The sequence below is a fragment of the Heloderma suspectum genome, chromosome 1 (genome assembly GCF_057233095.1).
Source record: "Heloderma suspectum isolate Gila_16-S chromosome 1, 16-S_ref, whole genome shotgun sequence".
Lineage (NCBI taxonomy): Eukaryota > Metazoa > Chordata > Lepidosauria > Squamata > Helodermatidae > Heloderma > Heloderma suspectum.
Window position 1 is genome coordinate 208186320 of NC_139458.1, and position 19082 is coordinate 208205401.

Consider the following 19082-nt stretch of genomic DNA (forward strand, 5'->3'; position numbering starts at 1 on the left):
TCAATCCTCACAACTTTCCTTGAGGAATTATATTGCCATTTACGTGCTCTGGGCCTATCCAACAGTGGTCCACATACTCCATCTTAACTAGTGTATGAACTCAGAACAAAAAGTCCCAGCAAAACACACATGAAGGGTGAACTAGTCAGCTATAAACATTCTCATATATTTGTTGTAAAAAGTATCAATGAGCAATGTTTGTACTTGAGTCACAAGAGGTCTGTTAAGATTGGAAATGGTTTTTATTCATAATCAGCGCTATAGGTTTTTTCTTGGATGCGTAAAACCATTCTTCGACCATAGAAATCTCTGTATTCCGCAGGTAGCTCTTCCAGGGTTTTCAGCGCCCTATCCAAAATCTGTACTGCTCTTGAAGCTGCAGCGAGATCTTTGTTGCCGTATGTGTCTGTTTTATCATAGCAGTCAGAAGGAAGGTGTTTCCAGAAAACATTGACTCCAACTCCGAATTCTTCAGAAGTCACATTATGGAACCACAAAGCTGTGAGGAGGAGAGGGGAAAGCCTTGAAAAAAATGTTTTATAAATACTAAATCACAGTTCACTGTAAGAGATTGCTGTATTGTTCCAAGTCAAAGACTGTTCCATTTCTTCTTTAAAATACTACTTAACTTGCTTTTTTATGGCAAGCTAACAGTAATTGTTTTGTAAGAACATTTCAGCTTGGCAGAGGCTCCAATATAAATGCCTTCAATATTTTGTGTAGATTGTAAGCACAGTGTTTCTGTAAATTCTGTGGAGCTTCAGATTTTCTACAACTGAGACCACAGTATATGACTACATTCTAACTCACCCAGACCTAAGGCTCTTTGGGGTTGAATCCAGGCCTGCTGTTCCACAAACAGATTCTGTTCACAAACGTGAATTGGATCGAGTGGAGACTCCTGTGGGCAGGAGGGGAGCTGATTTTGGACCCTTTCACCTGCAGCCCCCAGTGCCACATCCCACACTGTTTTGGAGCATCCCTCAACACTTCAGGGGGAGGGATAATGAGTGAAAATCATTTCTATGGAAGCATCCAGTTCATGGAGTTCTGCTCTGTGCAACTCTGGATCTAACCCTTTGTGAATAATACAACACCCAGAGAAGGCCTATATAATGTGTGCCCCACCAAACTTAGTACAGCCAACCAACCATGCCCAAAGTTGGCACCCTCCCAACCCTTGTTTTCACAGTCCACATCATGTAGCAAAAACAGGACGTTTATTAATTTCTTATGGGGCTGCCATGAATAGCTGGGAAGCTATGTTTGACTTAATTGTATCATAATTTGTGCTGGTCTTATTTAAGCAAAAAATTGAAATAAAAATCCAACTAACACATAGTATGTTGAAATAAACAGGAAATATTTTAACCTCAACCAGCAACCATGTGAGGCCTTATCTTAAACATATTTGGGTGTGGCCTTTTGTAGATATTCAGGGAAACATCATTCCGATTTTCACTTTATACAGAAAAACATCTTTTCTATATATCCCTGTCAAAATGGTTCAACTCCCTAAAAAGAAGTGCAGTGCTTGACTGTAAAGATTTCCATAGGCATTAAGGGGAAGTCTTATGCCTTACACAGCCATCCTCAAATTTTCTTTACACAAACTTTATATTTGAGCCACCATTTGCATTCCAATGTTTTATTGGAAAGCAGATTCTCTTTTCCAAGAAAGTGGCAGCACTGAGTTCGTAGCAGCCCAACTCAGCCATTCTTCCATTTAGGGTAAACCAATCACACTCATGACAAATCAAAGTCTAATGAAGACAACTGTTTCTTTACTCAAGGATGTTACTATTGTTTTACATTCCATGTTGTGTTACAAGGCAAAAAGCTATATTGTACTGGTGGCGGTATATTAAAAATGCAGTATTCTGAGGGTTATACCCAACGTTACACTACAGGAAAAATTACAAAACTTGGCAAAACAACTAGTTCAATTAGTACAAGCAACACCTAGCCTAATGAAGTTGCAATGAATAGTGCAATGCCTTCTACAACAATTTGTGGAGAACATCTTGTTCAATGGCTTGCATAAGTGGAATCAAAGTAATGGATTTGACACTTGTACAAAAATGAAAACAGGGTTTCCTCAAGTGGCAGAAGCTTTGAGTGCTAATTCAAAGAGTAAAAACCCTGCTGACAGGATCAGATATGAACTAGGACCATCTGGTACAACCTAGAACAAAAAATATAAGTATATGCAACCACATTTACCACTGAGTATGTACACACAAAAAACCTACTTTGTTTCACTGCCAGCATTTGAATAAAAGAATCATAGAACAGTAGGGTTGGAAGGGGTCTATAAGACTATCTAGTCTAACCCCCCACTCAATGCAGGAATCCAAGTCAGAGCATCCCTGACAGATGGCTGTCCAGCCTCATCTTGAATGCCTCCAGCATGGCAGAGCCTACCACCTCCCCAGGTAATTGGTTCCATTGTCGTATTGCTCTAACAGGAAGTTTTTCCTGATGTTCAGCCAGAATCCAGCTCCCTGTAACTTGAACCCATTATTCCGTGTCCTGCATTCTGGGATGATCAAGATCCTGGCCTTCCTCTCTGTGACAACCTTTCAAGTACTTGAAGAGCGCTATAGTATCTCCCCTCAGTCTTCTCTTCTCAAGGCTAAATATGCCCATTTCCTTCAGTCTCTCTTCATAGGGCTTTGTTTCCAGTTCCCTGATCATCTTTGTTGCCTCCTCTGAACCCACTCCAACTTGTCTGCATCCTTCTTAAAATGTGGTGCTGAGAACTGGACACAGTACTCCAGATGAGACCTAACCAGTGCTGAGTAGAGGGGAACTAGTACTTCCCCCAATTTGGAAGCTATGCCTCTATTAATGCAGCCCAAGATAGCATTTGCCTTTTTTGCAGCCACATCACATTGTTGGCTCATATTCAGCTTGTGATCGACAATTGGAAGATCCTTCTCGCCTGTAGTGTTGTTGAGCCACGTATCCCCCATCTTGTAACTCTGCATTTGGTTTATTTTTCCTAGGTGCAGAACTTGGCATTTATCCCTATCAAATTTCATTCTGTTGTTTTCTGCCCAGCACTCCAGTCTATCAAGATCACTTTGAATTTAGTTTCTGTCTTCCAAGGTATTAGCTATCCCATCCAATTTTGTGTCATCTGCAAATTTGATCAGCATTCCCTGCACCTCCTCCTCCAAGTCATTAATAAAGATGTTGAAGAGCACTGGGCCCAGGACTGAGCCCTGCGGTAACCCACTTGTTACCTCTCCCCAGTTTGAGAAGATCCCATTGAGAAGCAGTCTTTGGGTTGTGCTTTGTTTGTTGTTGTTAACATTTTATTGAAATGGGTTTATAACAATGCCCATTTCTCCTCTCCCTCTATCCCCTACCTGTTTACATCCCCCTGTCCCCCTCTTTTGTAATACACACCATTTCCCACATAGCATGTTCCAAGTAACATCTAGACCAGCCACCCCTGGCGCCCCCCATGGCCATGCTGGCTGCAGTCTGGGAGTTGCAGCCTAATACACCTGATACATTCTCCAAAATGCTGGGAAAGTTGGCACAAAATAAACTGGCATCTGCATGATCCTCTGTCACTTGCTTTTTGGGACCTCCCTGGTGTTGGCTGGATTTGTACAGACCGCAATCCAAGCAATACATTCATCTGGGAAACCCATCCTCCATGTTGTAGCCATTAAGAAACTACAACAGATTCTATCGGACGCCTTCTTTTCATCCAACGATAGAAGAAGGCCTGGGGAAGATGTTCAGGAAAGAACCCTGGCACCTAGGCACAAACCCAACTTGTGATGGATGTACCAGGGAGCCCACACACCATGGCCCTTGCACACTGCATCAGGTCTTCCTTGATCGTAAAGTGTAGGAGCTTAAAGAAGATGGCTCGAGGAGGTGTGCATTGGTGCATATGCAACCTTGTCTGGTCATATTACTACAAACAAACAAAAAAGTCTAAATGCATCCAGATCTTTTTGAAATTATTCCTTTGTAAGATCCAAAAGGGGACAGAGCCAAAATACCAGAAGTACCAGCCTGTTGTAGCTTACAGCTCTTCCTGCCAGTAACCAAGCCTGACGAGAGGCATTTCAGCCTCTTAGGAAGGGGAAAAACCTGCCCCAAAGCCAGGAAACCATCAAATGATTGGTGGTTGGGGAAAAGAGGGTGGGGCCCTCTGGGGAACCCAAGGTGAGATTGGGACTCAAGGAGGACTGGATTTGGCCCCTGGGCCTGAGATTCTGCACCCCTAAGGTGTGAGTTTTCCCATGCTTTCAGACATGCAACTTACCCCATGAATAGAAAGTTGTTGTGAAAGAGGAATGGGTCCTCGCAGTGGCTGTTTTGAGCTCTGAAGTGGATCAGGCCAAATGGTACACAAGTTTCATTTATACATATATAGCCCCTGAATAGTAATCCAAGAAGGAAAGAAAAGTGTCTTCTTCTTACCCGGAATGAACAAGACATCTCCTGCCTCCAGCTGGCATTCATAACGTCTGGCCTTTACAAAGAGAGGATATTTCTTCAAGTCTGGCTTGTCCACATCTAGCACCTCAGACTTTGTGCCTAATGAAGATTTCAGTGGACGTTATTGCTTCAGTTAAGTAGCAGTAGCATCAAAGCACCAACACACTATTCAGGCCTCCCGCTGGGGAGAAAGCAGAGGGAGAGCACACTATCCCTTCCTGCGCGACTGCACCTTTGACCTCTAGGCTGCCAACGGGTTCACACCTGACCATTAATATTTGCAGCTATCAGATATTACTGAGCCACATTCAACCATGGTGTGATTAAAGTGTAGAATTCTTCAGAATGAGCAAAACAGTCTCTCCTTACAATTCCAGAAATACTAGAAACAGTGTTTCACTGATCTTAGATATTAAAGCACATCAGGGTCCTGTTAGATTCCCCCACTCAATGATTTCCATTAAGCTTGTTCGTATGCGCAACTTTATTTCTGAACAGCAACCCAGTCTCATCTAAGATGCGAACAGTGCCATTCAGAGTAACTGTCGATTGATCTCTAGCAATTTGCACCTCATTAGCGGGTCATCTACTCTGACTAGCAATCTCAATGGGGGAAAGAGCTGGGTTTGTCTCCTTTGCTGTATTTTTTATTCCTTTAAAGAAAAAAAAAAAGCATGGAGGCAATAACCACAATGTGTGGATGTTTAGAAAGAGTGCTACACTCCCCAATAATGGGTAATAACGATTTTTGAAAAGGCATCCAGGAAACAATGGGCCAGTTAACTTAATGCCTGTTCTGAGTAAATTGGTGGAAACTATTACTAAACATAAAATCAAGCACACAGAAGAACAAGTCTTTTCAAAGAAGAATCAGAATGGCTTCTCTAAGGAGAAGTCTTGTCTCATTTACTCGAGTTCTTTGGAAGTGTCAACAAGCATGTAGGGTGATTGGGTAGACTTGGACCCGGTTTGCACATAACAACCCATGGTTGTTCCCTTACGTGCTCGCCACTTCCATTTTGAATCAGCTTTAATCAACCAACCCATGGGTTACTGTTGGGTTAAAGTCTGGGTTGTTTAACCCTACAACAATCCAGAGGTCTGGGTTTGGACATCACATTAAACAACCCGGGAACAGGATGTTCCTGGATTGGTGATTAAAGCTGACTGAAAGCAAAAATGATGAGGGCATGGGAGGCAGCGTGGATTAGTACTTCGTTAAAGAACACAAAATGGACAGTAGAAGTAAAGGGACAGTTTTCACAAGAGGGAAATAGAATTCCCTGAAGGATCTGGTTTGGCCTGGTGCTTTTTAACTTATTCATAAAGGATCCAGACCTAGGGGTGAGAACTGGAGTGACCAAGTTCGCAAACGACACCAAGTTATTTGAGATGGTGAAAGCCGAGCAGATTGTGAAGAGCTCCCAAAAGATTTTTCCAAACTGGGTAAATGGGCAACAAAATACCAAAGGAAATTCCATGTAAATAATCGTAAAGTGATACACATTGGGGCAAATTCTTAAGAAAGCAACCCTATAGCACCTAGACAGCAAGCTACGAGCATGGAGGAGGAGATCTGATCACAGATTTTTCCTGCCCCACCCCCTCCCAGCCACAGTGGAAAGCTTCTCTTACAAGGCCACAACTGTGACCTTGTAAGAGAAGTCAGAAAGGGAGACAGAAATAGGTATATGCTGGTGGGAGGGGAGAGCACAGGGTGTGACAGGCAATATCCTATGAGCTCTCCAGGCCCCTCCTCACCCACCAAAAGGTAAGTAAGCTAGAGGGGCTCAGAGGCCTGTCTAGCTGCTTTTTGCATTTTAAACGGAGAAATGGAGGCAAAATCACCTCTGTCCTCCTCCTGCCCTGCCTGGTTCTTGCTGGCAGGGCATACGATAGGCAGAGGGCTCCGTACAACCCTACGAGCTGTGCCCTAAGTACTAAGTTGACTACTCCTAAACAAAATGGCCCATCCCTACCTGATAAATATAAATATGGTGCATCACGGGGACTGTAGAGTATAACTTGTTTCTTTCCCGTCACCTGAATTAAGAAGTTATCCATTACCTACAAATATGAAGACAATCAAGCATTATTTGGCATGTGGCCAGAGAAATATTTCAGTATTATTGCAGCCATACTAAGCAAATTACATAAAGGCAACAATCATTGCCTTTTGCAATTACATTGAAAGTCACCGGTAGGGGTTCATTAAGTCTGGCCCACGTCAGAGAGGAGCACAGCTTCGACTTCATACACGGATGAGCAGCAGATGGCACAAAACGCTCAGCAACGTCACATCATTGCAGTTTCCCTCCGCTTTTGTTAGCCTGTTTCCTGGGCACATCCACACTACATGCAGGGATTAGGAGAGAGAGAACCTACGCCCCCCACCCCAAATGGGCACCTACATGACTGCAATTCTGGCAGCAAAGTAGGTTGTGTTCTCCTTGCTCCCCGCCTCATTGGGTGGTGTTAGGCCAAGAAGAGAATTCCCCATTTGGGGGGTTGGGGAACAATGCATTTATTGCTCTAATTCCCAGTAATCTGGGGACCAGGATCCTGCCAGTAGGCCAAGAATATGATTGAGTGCCCCTATGTCAGTCATCTCCGTTTTGTCTCAAGTCTTAAAGCAGGGGTCAAATCCAGCCCTCTTGGAGTTCTAATGTGACCCTCTGAGGATCTCCATAGAGCCATGACCCCTTCCCCTGGCCCTACCCCTTCTCCTCTGACCACTGATGGTTTGGTGGCTTCCCAGCTTTTGTGCAGTGATTTCCCCATTCTCAAAGGTTGAAATGCCTCTCCTGAGGGCTTTGTTATTGGCAAGAACAGCTTTAAGCAAGAATATGCTAGCATTTTGTGATTTTGGCTTTGCCCTTTTTGCCTTTGGCCACACCCACCACTGGAAGACAGCCCCAAAGAGCGTCTCCAAAATGGGATTTGGCCTTCAGGCTGAAAGAGGTTCCACACCCCTGTCTTAAAAGCATGTGAACCTCCTGACAGGCAGAAGACCTAATGTCATATCTAGTAGTTGCCTAAGGTAGAGACCAGGCAGTCAAGAGAGATGGCTTTAAAAGGGGACTCACTGTTACAAGTTTCCTTCCTGAGGTCTAACAGATTACCCACCCACCACCCACCACCCTTTTGCTTGTAGTAGTAGGGAAAGGAGAAGAAATATACAAGCAGCAGGAAAAAGACTTGAGTCAAAGGATTATGTTCCATGTGCAACACTGCGCAGCTCCTGCTTCTCCCCACCCCTACTTATTGTCTGACTGGGTGTGGGAAGGCATGACTGTATCTGTCTTCCTTTAGAAACAATATCAAAATAGCCACATAAACTTACACACAAAACATCACCCCCAAGTCAAGTTCATGCCAGGAAAGAACAGAACAGAAATGCCTGCATTTCTTCACACAATACTACCATTACAATATCATGCCACGAGCAGGGGAAGAGGAGATCTCAGGAAGAGGCATTCCAGCCTGGTTCTCATGTAACAACAACCCAGAGTATGGGTTGTCATTGAATTGTGGGTTGTTATTATGTGCAAACCCTGCACTATGGTTTAACTATGAGCTGTTAACCATGAACAACCCAGGAAGAGAACCCCTGGTTGTTTGTTGGGTTGTGAACTCTAGGTTGTTCATGGTTAACAATCCATAGTTAAAACATAGTGCAGGGCTTGTATGTAGCAACCACCCACAATTCAACGACAATCCACAATTCAATGCCAACCTATACTCAACCCATGCTCTGGGTTGTCATTACATGGGAACCTAGTCAACATCACATTACCCATCAACCCAACTGCCTCTCTAAACCGTATCATCTAATCCCCTTGCTACGGGCCACTGATTGCTTGCCAAAATTCTCATGTATACCAAAAGGCCTTCCCTAGCACCATAATTCTGCAGTGCTTGAACACACACACGCTCCGCTCACAACCTCTACCATTAAACCCTCCCTATCAGCCACAACCACCCCTCCCCCCACCCCAACTAGTCCTGCTTTCGAAAAATCCCTCATCCTTGTCTGCCCATAAAGAGCAAGATGAGCTTGGCATCTCACTTTGTTAACAAATGCCTAGAGGCGTATTACGTACATCATAATGTGTCCAAAGCTGTAGTCCCGCTGAGCTTATGCGGAAGACAGTGGAGAAGAACTGCTCCTTTTGAAAGTATTCTGGGATCCAAATATCATCTGCCAACAGAGGAAACTGTTTTCGGAGATCTGCAATATCCTGAAACAAAAAAGACAATGTTCTGATTTTCTATATAGTGCCAAATCCTTTGGAAGAGAAAGGAAAGGACTGGATGCACCTGATCTCGTCTGATCTCATAAGCTAAGCAGGTTCAGCCCTGGTTAGTACTTGGATGGGAGACCGCCTGGGAATCAGGCTTCCTGCATTGTGCAGGGGGTTGGACTCGATGGTCTTGTAGGCCCCTTCCAACCCTACTGTTCTATGATAAGATGCTGTGGTATGATTCTATGATATAACTCTACACATAGGCAGGACCTCATTCCTCCGTGGCAGATAAGAATCATATAGGAGCAGGTCCATCAGTATTTCTCCTCCCATATTAACTGCAAAACCTTGGACTATTTGGGTGCTGCTCTAGTTCCTCCTGGACTCGAGACGTTAATTCTCATGGGCTGCTAACAAGGTATTTAGGGCTCAATACTATGACTTCCGCCACTGATGATCATAAGCCTCCGAAGTCGGAGGCTTGCAATTATCTAAATGCAGAGTGAGAGGCGCTCTCACTATAGGGAATTGTCGCCTCCCTGTCCTCCTGTTATGCAGTTTAGCTAGACAGACTTTTTTGCCCGTCTAGCTGGGGCACTTCGAAGGGGGAGAGAAGGAAGGTGGGGAAGCCTCAGGATAGCTCATATCTGAGCCTCTCCAGTCCCCTCCTCATCTGCCAGAACACTCCCTTTACTGACTCTCCAACGTTGCTTTTCCAGCCTCTGAGAAGCAGCTGGCACAGTTCTCTCCACACCGGCTGCGAGGGGGTGGGGAGTGCAGATTCCTGGCACTGAGGCTGAAGCAGTGTCTCTGACCTCAGTTTCAGGAATCTGACGTATCCTATGGCTCCCCAGATGCTGACTAGGGGCCATAGGATTGGTCCCTTAGTAAGCCAAGGATAATCAGAGTTCTCAAGGCACCCAGGGCTGTTCATGTTCTACACCAAGAAGGCTCAAGTAAGACACAGCACAATATATGCACATATGGTTATTTTGCATACATTTTGCATTTTTAAAAATTCAACGCCTTGCATTCAGTTCCAAACCCTGATGAAATTGGAGTTTGTTTTAGCAAGGTAGGCACAAAAGGTATAAATACATTAGGAGCAGTTTTGTTGTATGGTTAGGTAATGCGGTTGAAGTTCATATAGGAGAACATGATTGGGCCCGGAATCTCCATGAGTAGCAGAGCCTTTGGCAAACACTGTATGAATATTTTCAAATCTATCTCCAAAACCCTATGAGCTTAGGGAAGGAAAAATGTATCTTGCATCAAGTGTTACATCTGCTGCCACCTTCATCTCAGAAACTAACAGTTCTATCATCAACTTCGAATCCCTTAAGAAGGTCCTCCCATCAGATTCATGCTGCCCTATTCCATTCTAATTAAGCTGATGTTTTCAAACACCAGAGGTTAAAGTCCATACTCAGACGAGGTGAATACAGGATAGCAAAGCAACAGACCAACACTCGTTAAGATGAGCCATTCCATTACACCATTACTCACCTTTCGTGGGTCTTCTCCCAAGGAACGCAAATAATACTTTTCATCCTTGAAAACACAATCCCGCAAAAAAGTCATTGAGATGAACAAACACATAAATGTCTTGCTAATCTAAGAAAGCAATGGCATTTAGATAAAATAGCTCGTCAAATTCCATCTAATTTGCTAACATCCATTTCTGTTGTTCACTGAAGAAAACAAACGTTTATAAAACGTAACATGAGTCAATGTAAGGAAACTCCAAACGTAAGTGCTGGATGATGATTTATTCATTTAGATTTAAAGCCTACCCAATCCTGAAGTCTGGGGACAGGTAATGAAAGCAAACAACACAGCAGAACAGAATAAAATCTAATGAGGTTTGCTCACATTCCCCACTCTTTCTTGACTTAATGATGAGCCCCTAAGACCAGCCTAAACCAAGGAACATAGGAAGCTACCTTATACCAAGCCAGTCCATCCAGCCTGGTACTGTGACTGGCAGTAGCTCTCCAGGGTCTCTGGCAGAAGTCTTCATCATTGACTGGGTTTGCACAACACATTCATCCATACTCAGTGCTTGAGTGTGAGTTGTTGTTGAGCTGTGGGTTGTCTGCTGAACTGTGGGTTAGCGTGTTGTCTGAACCCAGGACATTTTCTGCAGGTAAATGCAGTAATGTAGTGTGGCTTACTTTTCTCAGACAAGCCACCTTGAGAAGCCATGGGTTGTTCAGGCTGGTTAACAAGTCACACTGCAGAAAATGTCCTAGGTTCAGATAATACACTACCCCACAGTTCAACAGCAACCCACACTCAACCACTGAGTGTGGGTTAGAGTGTTGTGTGAACAGCCCCACCTGCTATCTGGTTCTTTTAACTGGACATCCTTTTCATCAGACATTATTTAAAAAAAATACATACTGACCTGGTTTGCATGTAGGGACAACCCATCAGTTTAAAAACCAATAGGTTGTGCATAAGTGGGAGAGAGTGGCACACTGCCTTCAGCGCACCCGCCTCTTCCGCTTTTACTCAGCAACCCACGATTGGGTAAGTACAAAGTCCAAACCCAGACCGCTGGGTTGTTTAGGGACTAAACAACCCAGTGGTTAACCCATGGCTTGTTGTTAGGTTAAGCACTGGGATGTTTAGCACCTAACAACCCAGCAGTCTGGGTTCAGACATCACGCTCAGCAGGAGCCACTTGTGGGTTGCTTAGCCAACCATGGCTTGCAGAGTGAAGCAAAAGAGGCATGTGCACTGTGTACACACAACCTGGCTGTGTGGTGCCTTGAATAAGTCCCACTGTTTTCAGTGGGGCTTACTCCCTAGCAAGTGCGTTTAGGGTTGCAGCCTTAGCATGGAGAAAGAGCCAATATGTTTAAGCTGATTAGCAAAATATTTGTTTTGTTGATTAGCTGAGAAAAAACATTGTCTCAAAGATCACTGTATAACACATGTTGACAGGTCACTATCATTTTAATGGTTCAATGGTTGAGTTGTAACAAAGAGCAAAGTGCACCTCTGCTTAATGCAGCCAATACCCTCACAGTATAAAATGGCTTGTCAACCCAGTGGAACAGTTCGCATGTAACAATGACAAATTGGTTTAAAAACCAGTGGGTTGTTGGGGACATGCAGCGCCACCACATCACCTGCTTGTGCCGTATTTAAATGTCCACACACCCTTCTTCCCCCATTCCTTCCCAAGGTTGTGATCGTGCAGACACAATGATTTAAACATCAAGTCAGCTTCTTCCCTGCTCCCCCAACCTGCTTTTTGTTACATCTTGCCTGATGAGGGATCTGTAGATCTCAAAAGCTTGCACATTTTCTGTGATCCTTTTGTTGGCCTAATAAAGGTATTCACTAATACGGATTTGGGAATGCTTCTCATGGCCAACATGGTTACCTTTGCTTTTAATGTAATTACGGTACATGTAATCAAATCATACAATTACCTCTGAAATAAAGTACTCTGTATGTTTGGCTTCAGCTGCTCTCCTTACAAATACATCAAAAGGCAATGTTCTGAAATTTTTAAAAATGAAACATACAATTAAAAACTATCCAGAAGTTTTACATGAAAGAGGACTTCTAACACGTAAGAGAAACCATGCCAATAATCATTCCAAACCATTTGCTTCAATTTTTTAAAAATTGAACTCACAAAATTACGAAACATTTTAAAAAGTTATGCCAGCATCTTTGGATTTAATTCTCTTGGTTAAGACTGCTAGACTGCTGTTCCAAACACGCTTACTAGGACTGAAGTATCACTGATATCAACAGAACGTACTTCCAAGTAAATATGCTTCGGATCAGACTGCAGATTGGGTAACTGGCTTAAATTATATTGGTTGTCAATTTATATTTTAAGCTTTGTGTAATATCAGCTCTGGGCGGTTCACTTCTGTAAACCGCCCAGAGAGCTTCGGCTATGGGGCGGTATAGAAATGTAATTAATAATAATAATAATCAGTGGGTTGGATCCCACATTAGCCTCCCACAGACATAAGGACTCCTTCTGTCCACAAAAGGCTTCTGATCAAGCGGAGCATCTCCACTGGCAGAATGGAGGAGATTTTCAGTTATTGCCCCCTCCTCCTCAGTCCCCTATGTCTCCCAAAAATCTGCTCCAGAGGGTTGGGGGAACTCTCTAGAACAGCATGAGAGGAGGAGGTCCTGCAGGCTAGAGAGGGGAAATCAGTGGAGATCATCTCTTTCTCCTCCCCACACGCACTTTCTACCAGCCAGAGCATCCTGAGCAGAACCCAAGCAGTGCTCCCACTAGCAGGGGACCAACCCAGTGTTTTTATGCTTTTTTATGATAGTAATTGTGCTATGTTAATACTGGCGAGGAAGTATGTCACACTGAATCCCATGGGTTTACTTCCAAGTACATTCCCTTAAGATCTGGCCACTAGTTCCACTGATTTCAATGGAACTAATTACAAGCATCCACGAATGTGGTTTTCATTCATGCTTGAAGTGTTATGCAAAAATAAATGCCTTCATGTTCTTTTATGTAGATCAGTCTGGAATGTAAGCAAGAGTACATAATGTCCCCACTGATGTTTGAATGGGTCACTCAGTGGGTCATGAGGAAAGGAGCTGTAGAAGACGTAGGAATTTCACAGACTAATGATAATGGACAATCAGATGAGCTGAATTTTGATGATGACATCCTGCTTGGTTCACTAGTAAAGATGGCACAATTATTCACAGCCACAGCAAAAGGAGGTAAGAATAAGACAATTAGGTCTTGGAAAACAGTTCCAACAATTCACAGGGAAAATCTGCAAGGGATTGACAGCACTGAAAGCATGAGTACAGAAATATGTACAAATTTAGGATTTGGCAAATAGCCCAAATTCAAGAGCATTAAATAAAAATCCAACTTGCATGGCTTCAGATGTCTTCTGAAATTCAGGTCTCTCTGCTCAAAAGTCACCACAAAGAGCAAGAACCAGATTGAGCCTTAGATCAAAATCCATGGAGAAATTCAAACATCAAGAATTAAGCCAATATTATATTTCCTTTTTTTAGAGCCTTTACATTACAGCATTCAAATCTGTTTTCCCAAAGTTGTTTCATTTGCAAATACTGATGACTTCCAAAATTTAGAGAAGGATGATTTCTCAGGGATTTTTCATATAGTCAAAGAAAAGAAGTCCATTCACATTTTAACCCTAGTGCAATATTCTCACAAGTAACCTAATCACAAGACACAGACTTGCTGACGGGGAAGAATCATGGTATTATTGTTCACCACTCCTTAATAAAATAAAGCTGGCCCAGCACTTGCAAGAATTAACATAGTTTATATAGAGGGAAAAGGATCTGAAAATGGAGAGGAATTTCTGTAGGGGTGTAGCTGTGCTGATGTATTTGTCATTGGCTTTGCGGGGTGGAGGGCTTCTCAAAGGCTAAAGTAGTATAATTGAAGCCTGCAGTGCAGTGAAATTGACTAGACTCCCTACTACAGAGAAGAGCAGACTAGCCTGCCTTTTCTTCCTAATTTAAGGGTTCTGAGGCTGGATTTGTAGGGGAGAGGAGAAGATACACAGCCTGCATGCCAGATGTTTTAGACTACCAATTCCAAGATTCCAGACCACTGGCTATGCTGGCTGGGGCTAATGCAAGCTGAACTCCAAAGATCTGGAGAGCATCAGGTTGGGGAAGGCAGCTCTAAGTATAAACATACACACACACACACACGCACACACACCCCAAATGGGACACCATAAGAAATTGTGCCTGCCTAGAAATTAGAATGAAAGGGCCAGGACTGAAGAAAGATTTGGCTTTGGGGATATTCACAGCAACCTACAATTCTCTATTGATTAGTATTTCGAATGTTAAAGTGCTTAATATTTTTATAATTAGGGCAGCTCAACGTCTAAATGAAGTGGCTTAGATATTTGTTTCAGGAAGTACATTTCTAAGAATAAGATATAACTGTTCATCAGGCAAAACTGAAAGTTAACAGCCCACACACTCTTACATCAATAATGGTATTCCATTGGTATTGCCATGAAATCAGAATTTTTCTGAACACGTGAATAAATAAATAATTCTGTGATCATACACTGAATGTTAAGTCCATGCATTACAGATGCTGACAGGTCTGCAAAGAGGGGTCAAAGAGCTGACACTATATCAAGGGTGGGCAACTTCAGATGTTGTTGACCAGCAGAGCCAATGGTGAGGAATGATAGGAATTGCAGTCGAACAACACCTGGAGGGCCACAAGTTGCACGCCCCTGCATTTTATTATGCTAAGACTGGTCTGTACATCTTGTGACATATCAAGCCATAAGCAGCCTATCAGCCATGTACAAATACCCTGTCAGATGCTTAACCCTCCCCCTGCTTTTATAGTCTCAGACACAAAAACAGGACATTTACGAAGCCCCTTGTGGGCTGCCATACATAGCCAGTGGGCTACTGTTGATCTGGTGCGTTATGGAAAGTGTACTAAAATGAGAAGGAGAGTTCACAGAACAGTGCTCGCAATGTGCAAAAGAGTATGACAGCTGTTCCTGGAAGAAAACGTAAAACTCCAAATCAGGGCAAGATAGCAACTGGAAATGTGAACACAATTGTCAAAGTGAACGCATTAATCTTATCTAATGCAGAAGTATAAAGTCTCTAAAAGTTAGCAGCATTTTGCTAAAGAAGAATAAGGCTTGGAATGGAATACCTATAAACAAAGTTCTTACTGAGGAAGTCCATCTGTGGTACAGTGGAAACATGAACCTTTACTTCTTTATTTCCTGATGCTTGACTGAGGTAATCCACTGTCCATTTGGTCACGCAAGGGCCCAAATCCATTCCTTTCAGCACTACTGGCTTTCTCTGAGAATTGAAGAAAAAACAATTATTGCACAACATATTGCCATTTTACTACCTTCTCCCACCACCTGCCAATCACACAGTACCAAGTTATTACAAACTGAAGAACAAATTAATGCAATGTTACTTATCAAGAGAAATTGAGTGTATAGCCTCTTAAATGGAGCTTCCACTTAAAGATACTGTATTAGTATGTTACTGTCAAATAACAGCATCACTTATATTGTAATTTTAGGGGTTTACCTGCCACAGCAGCCCTGTGACATACATTATTATTATCCCTATCCTGGCAACAAGACGGTGTAGTCACTAGGCTACAACGTCTGGTGAGTTCATGGCCAAGTTAGTAGAATTGTGTAGGCCATTCATAGCATATCTACTTCAAAGCAAGTCCCACTAGCTTCAACAGAACTTACTCTCAGGTAAGTGCATATAGGACTGTAGCCTTAGTTTGGGTCTTGTAGGTCCAAATTAATATTGCCCTTCAAAGAGCTGGAAGAAGTGAGCAGGGGAATCCAAGTGGCACAACTGAAATGTCGATTCAAAATTTCTCCAGCTAAACTGATATACTCAGAAACTGGGTTAATGCAATGAAAACTACAGCAGATCCAAAATACAGCAGGCAGAACCCCGAGTAGATCTGGCTGCAGGAACCACATAATGCTGATCCTTATTCAATCGATTATCAGTGGGTTTCTGAGCACTATTCCAACTGATTTTGAGACCTTTAAACACCTACGTAGTCTGGGTCCTGCTTTTTCTGAGAAAGTAAGTATATCCTCCTGTATGTCCCTCCCCAGACCTTGAGGTTTTTGGAGGATAACCTTTTAGAGGCGCTCTTGCAAGCTGAAGTGGGTGACTATATGACCTCAAGTCTTCCGAGTAGTGGCGCCCCAGTTAAACCATTCTATGTTCCAGGAGGTGCATTTTTCCATTTCCTGGACTTTCAGAGAGGCTATGCTAATGAGGAATGCTTGGTTAATCTGTGTTATGTTTCGATAATCTAGAGGCACTGCTAATGAGGAACGTTTGGTTAAAAAAATCAGCAGAACTGATTTTTGGAGAGAGCAATCCTATGCGGATTGACAGTTGCCTTCGACCCCAGGGGCGACCACCTATCCACTGCAGGACGGGAGTAGTGGTGAGGAGCACAGCTCCTCCACGCTCCTGCTGCCCAGCTTTTGCAGTTAGACAGCCGATCTCGGATGTCTAGCTGCGAGAACTTGGAGCATGGGGAGAGGTGGCCAAATGACACAGGAAGTGTCGTACCGGCACTTCCAACCTCCCCGCCCTGCCCCCAGGAACACCCTGTTTCCCTGCTCTGCGCTGCTCTTCAGAGCCTGGAATGTGGGGCCAATCCACCCTGTCTATGAGGCAACACGAGAGGGGGTGGAGGTCGGTCCTCAGGGACCTGAGTTCAGAGCGCAGGCTCCGAGGTCAGTTCCTGGGAACCGACAAATCCTATGGCCATATAGCTGCTGACTAGCAGCCATACAATTGCACCCAAAAATAACTCTTGACTCAGTTTTACACTCTTCTGTTTATTTATATAACACCATCAATGTGCATGGTGCTTTACAAGTCTCTACCCCTAGGTCCTTACAGTCCATTATTTAACACAGGAATCAAGGGAAGGGAAAGGAAGGGAAGGTACAGGTAAACAGGATTGTGCATTTATTTCAGTTATAGCAGCCTTCCTCAGTTAATGCCCTTCAGATATTTTGGATGACAGCTGCCATCATCTATGATCATTAGCTATGTTGGCTGGGGCTGATGTGAGTTGTAGTCCAAAACATCTGGAGGGCACCAGGTTGGGGAAGGCTGAGTTATAGGTATTTAGGTTAATTACACCAGAGTATTAGAAAATGGGGAATTATTTCACTGCTTTTTATAGGCATCATGGATGTACTTTGATTTTACAATATGACTTTATGGCCTGGTTCACAGGCCACAAGAGTATTTAATAAACCATGGTGGCTTGTTAACCACTCCCCAGCATTCTGGTTCATTTCCCTAACTACCCTCACCAGGCACAGCTTCTCACATCTGTACCCAGTGAGAGTGGCTTGTTAGGGTGCTAACAAACCATCCAGAACCCATGGCCTATTGTAGGGTTATGGGGTGGTTTGTTAACCACCCCAACAAGCCACCCTCACCCGGTTCAGATGAAACAAAAAGTGGTGGTGGGGGGCTGGAGGCCATGAATTGGCAACCTGGCACCTGTGCGCGCTGCAACCCACCATGGCGTAAATGAGCCACAGTGGGCTGCATTGATCGTGCAAACAAGGTCTATGAAACATTATAGAAAATAAACAAATAAATCAGTATTTAGTGCTATAGTTTTCTGTTGAAGAGCTTCAGCTGTTGAAAGGCAGAGGCCAAAGGTTGCAACCCTATACCCACTTACCTGGGAGCAAGCCACGCAGAACTCAGTGTGATTTAATTCTGAGTAGACATGCATATGATTGCACTGTCAATTGGCTTTAAAAGCAAGTGCTCAGAGGCTCGCTGAGGGCAGGGCTTTGGGACGGGAACCTAACTGAGCTTTGGATTAAATTATAGGCTAGAAGGGTCCTAGATGGTTCTTCCTTTGTGTGTAGAAACAAGGGGCACCCCATTATGTTATATAGCAGCCTTCTCCAATCTGGTGCCCTCCAGATGTTTTGGACTACAACTCCCAGCATACCTGCCCATTGGCGATGCTGGCTGGGGCTGACGGGAGTTAAAGTCCGAAACATCTCGAGGTTGGGGAAGTCTGTTCTATGGGATGTTCGGTGTTCTGCAAGAAGGCATTACTTTACAAGTGGCGCTGGGAAACGAAGGTGCGACGAACATCCCCCTGAATATCCAGGCGTTACCTACCAGAGGATAGATGTCCTTCAAGAAGCGCTCCCGAGTGACTCCGGTGCACTGAGCCAGGGGGGTGACTCGTTGCCTCTCCATAGCGTCCCCCGTATCATTCCCTCCCGTGTGTCCTGCTCTCATTTCTTCCTCCCGGCAACCACACTCGCCAAGGAAGCGGCCCGCCTGCTCGCTTTTCCCCATCGCAGGCGGGGATAGAGAAGCGCCCGCATGTGCGCTGGAAGATCAGCGGAGACGCCGCGGAGCACAGGCCGCCTCGGACGCGCTCTTCTCGCCCTGCCACGGCCGTCACACCGAGGCGCTCGCGGGAAGGACGGGGGCAGATGTTTCTCCTTGCTCCGTACCGAGCCCCACCCGTGACAGGCTGCCTAGCCCAGCTTTCCCCCGTCTGGTCCTCTCCAGACGGGGAAGGCTGGACTAAACCTGGGAAGCAGGCCGCTGGGCCCCAGACGCTCAGCCTCGGAGTCCTCGGCGAGATAACGCGGCGGAAGTTTTCCTCTTTCCGTGGGTCCTTCCCAGCGGTTTCCCTACCACGTCCATGGTTTGCACATCCTCGCCCGCCCCAGGATGCCGCTGTTCTAACTGCGAGGAAGCGGGAGGAGGACGCGAGAGGGGAGGCCGCAGTATCTCCACCCCGCACCGACGCCCCCCGCATTCATGCAAGGG

General features: G+C 44.4%; 1 protein-coding gene across 1 annotated transcript; it reads right to left on the reverse strand.

Annotated features, from left to right (window-relative positions):
* Window positions 1-223: 223 nt before the first annotated feature.
* TYW5 (tRNA-yW synthesizing protein 5) lies at window positions 224-19077 on the reverse strand. Its single transcript, XM_084816972.1, has 8 exons — window positions 18417-19077; window positions 15403-15557; window positions 12158-12227; window positions 10221-10265; window positions 8571-8708; window positions 6447-6534; window positions 4450-4566; window positions 224-499 (listed from the first exon to the last, which is right to left on the reverse strand). Exons 1-8 carry the CDS (start codon window positions 18597-18599, stop codon window positions 243-245), a joined length of 1053 nt encoding a protein of 350 aa, XP_084673098.1. The 5' UTR covers window positions 18600-19077; the 3' UTR covers window positions 224-242.
* Window positions 19078-19082: the final 5 nt, after the last annotated feature.